The sequence below is a fragment of the Protomyctophum bolini genome, assembly GCF_963924005.1.
Source record: "Protomyctophum bolini genome assembly, chromosome: 6".
Lineage (NCBI taxonomy): Eukaryota > Metazoa > Chordata > Actinopteri > Myctophiformes > Myctophidae > Protomyctophum > Protomyctophum bolini.
Genome location: NC_137867.1, coordinates 47723044 through 47727426, shown reverse-complemented (window position 1 = coordinate 47727426; position 4383 = coordinate 47723044). Strand labels below are relative to the sequence as shown.

The following is a 4383-nucleotide window of genomic DNA, read 5'->3' as shown; positions in this document are numbered from 1 at the left end:
CCTGTCAAAGTGGGCAGTGCATGCATGTCTTTGTTTTGAATTTCCTCAGAAATGATGCCGGTGGATTGACACATATTATGAGTCAATCCACCGGTGTCATCGCTGAGGAAATTCACACCACAGTAGCTGCTTTCTGATTGGCTGGAAGCAGTGCAATTTTACCACATCGCCGTTATCTCAAAGAGTCCATCTTCAAACGTCCTCTCTTGTGACATCTGTCCCATCAAGCCGTGCAAGGAGAGCAGTCTGAAAACCCACTGCGATATCTGAAGACGTGTCCACCTCAACTGGAGTCAACTCAACTCAGAAACTCAACTCAACCTAAAATGTCTGAAGACAGCATCTACACCACACCAGAGCCGACCGACGACACTTATGAAACCCTCCCTGTTTCTGCCCCTGAGAACACAGCACAGCATGGAGGTGGAGGTATAGAACTAACCGTCTACGAAAACCTCCGAGGTTCTGACCCTGGGAACACAGCACAGCATGGAGGTAAAAAAAAAAAGAAAAAATAATACCACTATACTACTACTACAATAATAATAATAATAATAATAATAAAATGATTTAAGTAACACATCTATCGATCTTACGCAATAGCAGTTGTCGGCAACCACATCACAGTGCCTCTCTTGTGTTTAATGGAATTCGCTTTTATTCACATTATGCCTTAATGTATACAATAATAGTGAAAATGTGTCTGATGTTTACATTCAGGATTTAAGAAGAATTTCTTCAAAGCTGTTGCAGCGTGTGTGGGGCTGCTCCTATTGGCTGGCATCATTGTCCTGGGCATACTCAGTGAGTATAGCATTTTATAAACACTACTGTATAAACACAACAAAAAACAGGACAGACATACAATGCTCATAAATACAGTACCCACTACCGAAGAAGCTCAAAGTGATTACAGGAACGTTTAGCAACGCGACCAATGAGGACTAATAAATAAAAACTAAGCAAATGGAAATTCCTAGTGACTAAAAAGCAAGCAGACAGTTGCTATACATCAAAGCAGGAGCAGTGTATGGGAAGTGTGCCCATGATGGCAAGCTGTGCCCTAGTTTTGTTCTGCTTTTAACTGTGTTCTTGTACTGTTTTTTAACCTGTACGGCGACCTCGAGTGCCCTGAAAGGCGCCTTATAAATAAAATGTATCATTATTATTATTATTGGGAAAAGCAGAACATTCTGTAGATGAGGATGAATGAGTGTGTGTGTGGTGTGTGTGTGTGTGTGTGTGTGTGTGTGTGTGTGTGTGTGTGTGTGTGTGTGTGTGTGTGTGTGTGTGTGTGTGTGTGTGTGCAATAAGTCACAATAGGAGTGCATTGACGCATGCAGAGCATATACAGCCAACATTATAGACATTTTGTCATGAACAGGTATCCACCAACACCAAAATAAATGACTGCAGTGTGGACCTTTAGGACCTGGTCCTGTCTGCTAACTGTCTGTCCATGTGGACACATAGTGGACTTAATGGCTTTACAATGACAAACGCTACATTACAGAATGACTGTCTGTCCCTGTGGACACTATAGTGGACTTAACCCTGCAAGACCTGGATAATTATATTTCTACTTGTAAAAAAGAGATTTCAACCTTACTATTACTTTCTACTACTAGGACTTTGCAGAGGACATTATGTAAAAAAGAAAAAAAAAAGGTTTAGTGCAAATGTTATGCACATTTACAATGACAAACGCTACATGGCAGATTCACTAAGTCTGTCCATGTGGACACATACTGTAGATAGATACTTTACAATGACAAACACTACATGGCAGATTCACTAAGTCTGTCCATGTGGACACATAGATAGAAACTTTACAATGACAAACGCAACATGGCAGATTCAGACTCCTAGAACTTCAACCCCTGTAGCAACCAGACACCTCTCTTTGTCTCATTGTCAAATGCAGACTTACGATCACAATAAAGCTGGATGTAATACTAATCAGTTTGTGGATCATCTTTCTTGCAGATTTGGACCTAACTGAACTGAGAGACCAGTGGAAGACCAGTTTTGATGAGTTCCAGACCAGACATGACAACCTGACCGAACAGAGAGGCCAGTTACTGACCAGACTTAACAACCTGACTGAACAGAGAGGCCAGTTACTGACCAGACTTAACACCATGACTGACCAGAGAGACCAGTTAGAGACCAGACTTAGCACCATGACTGAACAGAGAGACCAGTTGCAGACCAGACTCAACACCATGACTGACCAGAGAGACCAGTTACTGAGCAGATTTAACGACATGACTGACAAACCAGATGACCTGAAGATGATACTTTGTGGTCAGTGAGACAATGTTTTGTATTCAATCTAATATCATGTAGAATATAGATCATCATTTGTCATTAATCTGAGCACATGGAAACAGTGTCTAACATTATATTTTGTGGTTAGAATCACATGGATTTACATTTGGTGATGGTGTGTGTTACTACATCTCTACTGAGAAGAAGACCTGGGAGGACAGCAGAGCATTCTGTACAGCCAGACAATCTGACCTGATGACCATAAAGAGCAAAGAGAAGCAGGTGCAGAGTGTGTGTGTGTGTGTGTGTGTGTGTGTGTGTGTGTGTGTGTGTGTGTGTGTGTGTGTGTGTGTGTGCGTGCGTGCGTGCATCGGTGCGTGTGCGTGTGCGTGCGTGCTAGATGTGTGCCATCTAGTTGAGACACACATCTAGTATTGTACACATTGTACTTCAGTAACCAGCTGCTTTTCTGTCCAGGACCTTGTTAACAGACTCGTTGGCGGATCCGGAACCGCGTGGGGGTGGATTGGATTGACCGACAACGAGACAGAAGGAGAGTGGAAGTGGGTGGATGGAACACCACTGACCACACCATCGTAAGACTTTACCTTCATTATTCTACTGAGGCCCAGTTTTCTGAAAAACTAATATTTTTTATAGCAGCATCACATCTTATTATTTATTTAATACTGTACATACTGTACAGAACCCCAAAAGGGGTTCCCGCCCAGGATGGGTTAAAGAAAACATTTTAACTACATTTATTTCCAGCAAACTACATTTCACATTATTTCCTCTTCATATTTATTTCTAAATGGAATCGAAGGCTATAAATTATAGCCTTTGATTCCATTTAGAAATAAATATGAAGAGTGTATTAAAGCCTATCATATAGAACAGTTACTCTGTATCCGTTGTCTAATTCATTGTCCAATTAATTTGTACGTGGTGTTTTAATGTAATATAATTTGAAGTCATGATTAAAAAAACTATAAACATTCAGATAAAATCCTTGTTGTGAAGGTATTGTAATGTATTCATGTGTCTACTTCTACAGGTACTGGGGGCGTGGTCAGCCTAATGACAGTGGAGGACAAGACTGTGCTGGGTGGTATGCTTATGGTGGAGAATGGTACGACGCTCCATGTGGGTTGACACGCGATTGGATTTGTGAAATAGTTTTCTAGAGTTATGCATTAACTAGTAATAGTTATGTGTATGTGCAGCACATGATTAACCCTTTGTGGTGCATGGAGCTATACCACCCGCCTGTGTGTGTGTGTGTGTGTGTGTGTGTGTGTGTGTGGGGGGGGGGGGTTATTTTCTTTTTCTGAGTACACCAAATAGACAATGAGCTTGTAGATCTGCTATTTTGGGAAATGTTCCTCCTATGAGACACGTCTGGTTTCTGAACTGCCCACAGCCCTCCTATGAGACACAGACAGGTTTCTGAACTGCCCACAGCCCTCCTATGAGACACAGACAGGTTTCTGAACTGCCCACAGCCCTCCTATGAGACACAGACAGGTTTCTGAACTGCCCACAGCCCTCCTATGAGACACGTCTGGTTTCTGAACTGCCCACAGCCCTCCTATGAGACACAGACAGGTTTCTGAACTGCCCACAGCCCTCCTATGAGACACAGACTGAGTAGAAAAACATTGTGCCATTTTATCATGATCATTATAGTGAGGACCAATTATATGAAGATAGGTTGAAAAGTGGCGAAGTTGTCCTTTAAAACAGTGAATGTTATAAATAAAACAGTACATGAACTCTAATTCATTCAGCCTCTGTAGACATTTTTAAAGCTCAGCTCAAGACCCACTTCTACAACATTGCTTTTAATTGATCTTTTATTTTTTGTCATTCATGTCCTCACTGTATTGCATTACTGCTTGTTTTTTAATGTCGTTGCCTTGCTTTTCTTTTTTTTTCTCCATTGCTCTGTTAAGCACTTTGAGCTGCATTTCATGTCATGAAAGGTGCTATACAAATAAAGTTTTATTATTATTATTATTAATTACTGACTGCACTGTAAATTACTGTTATATTTCAACATGTAGTAGAATTGATCACATCAATGTTGTGTTTGTGACACCAGGGAGTTGA

The 4383-nt window shown here is 41.1% G+C and overlaps 1 protein-coding gene across 1 annotated transcript; it reads left to right on the top strand.

Moving 5' to 3' along the window:
- Positions 1 to 247: 247 nt before the first annotated feature.
- LOC308317206 (uncharacterized protein) lies at positions 248 to 3458 on the top strand (the record flags this gene model as incomplete). The annotated part of the gene is made up of 6 exons (XM_080766060.1): positions 248 to 495; positions 721 to 804; positions 1987 to 2307; positions 2420 to 2553; positions 2749 to 2867; positions 3329 to 3458. Exons 1-6 carry the CDS (start codon positions 327 to 329, stop codon positions 3456 to 3458), a joined length of 957 nt encoding a protein of 318 aa, XP_080622186.1. The 5' UTR covers positions 248 to 326.
- Positions 3459 to 4383: the final 925 nt, after the last annotated feature.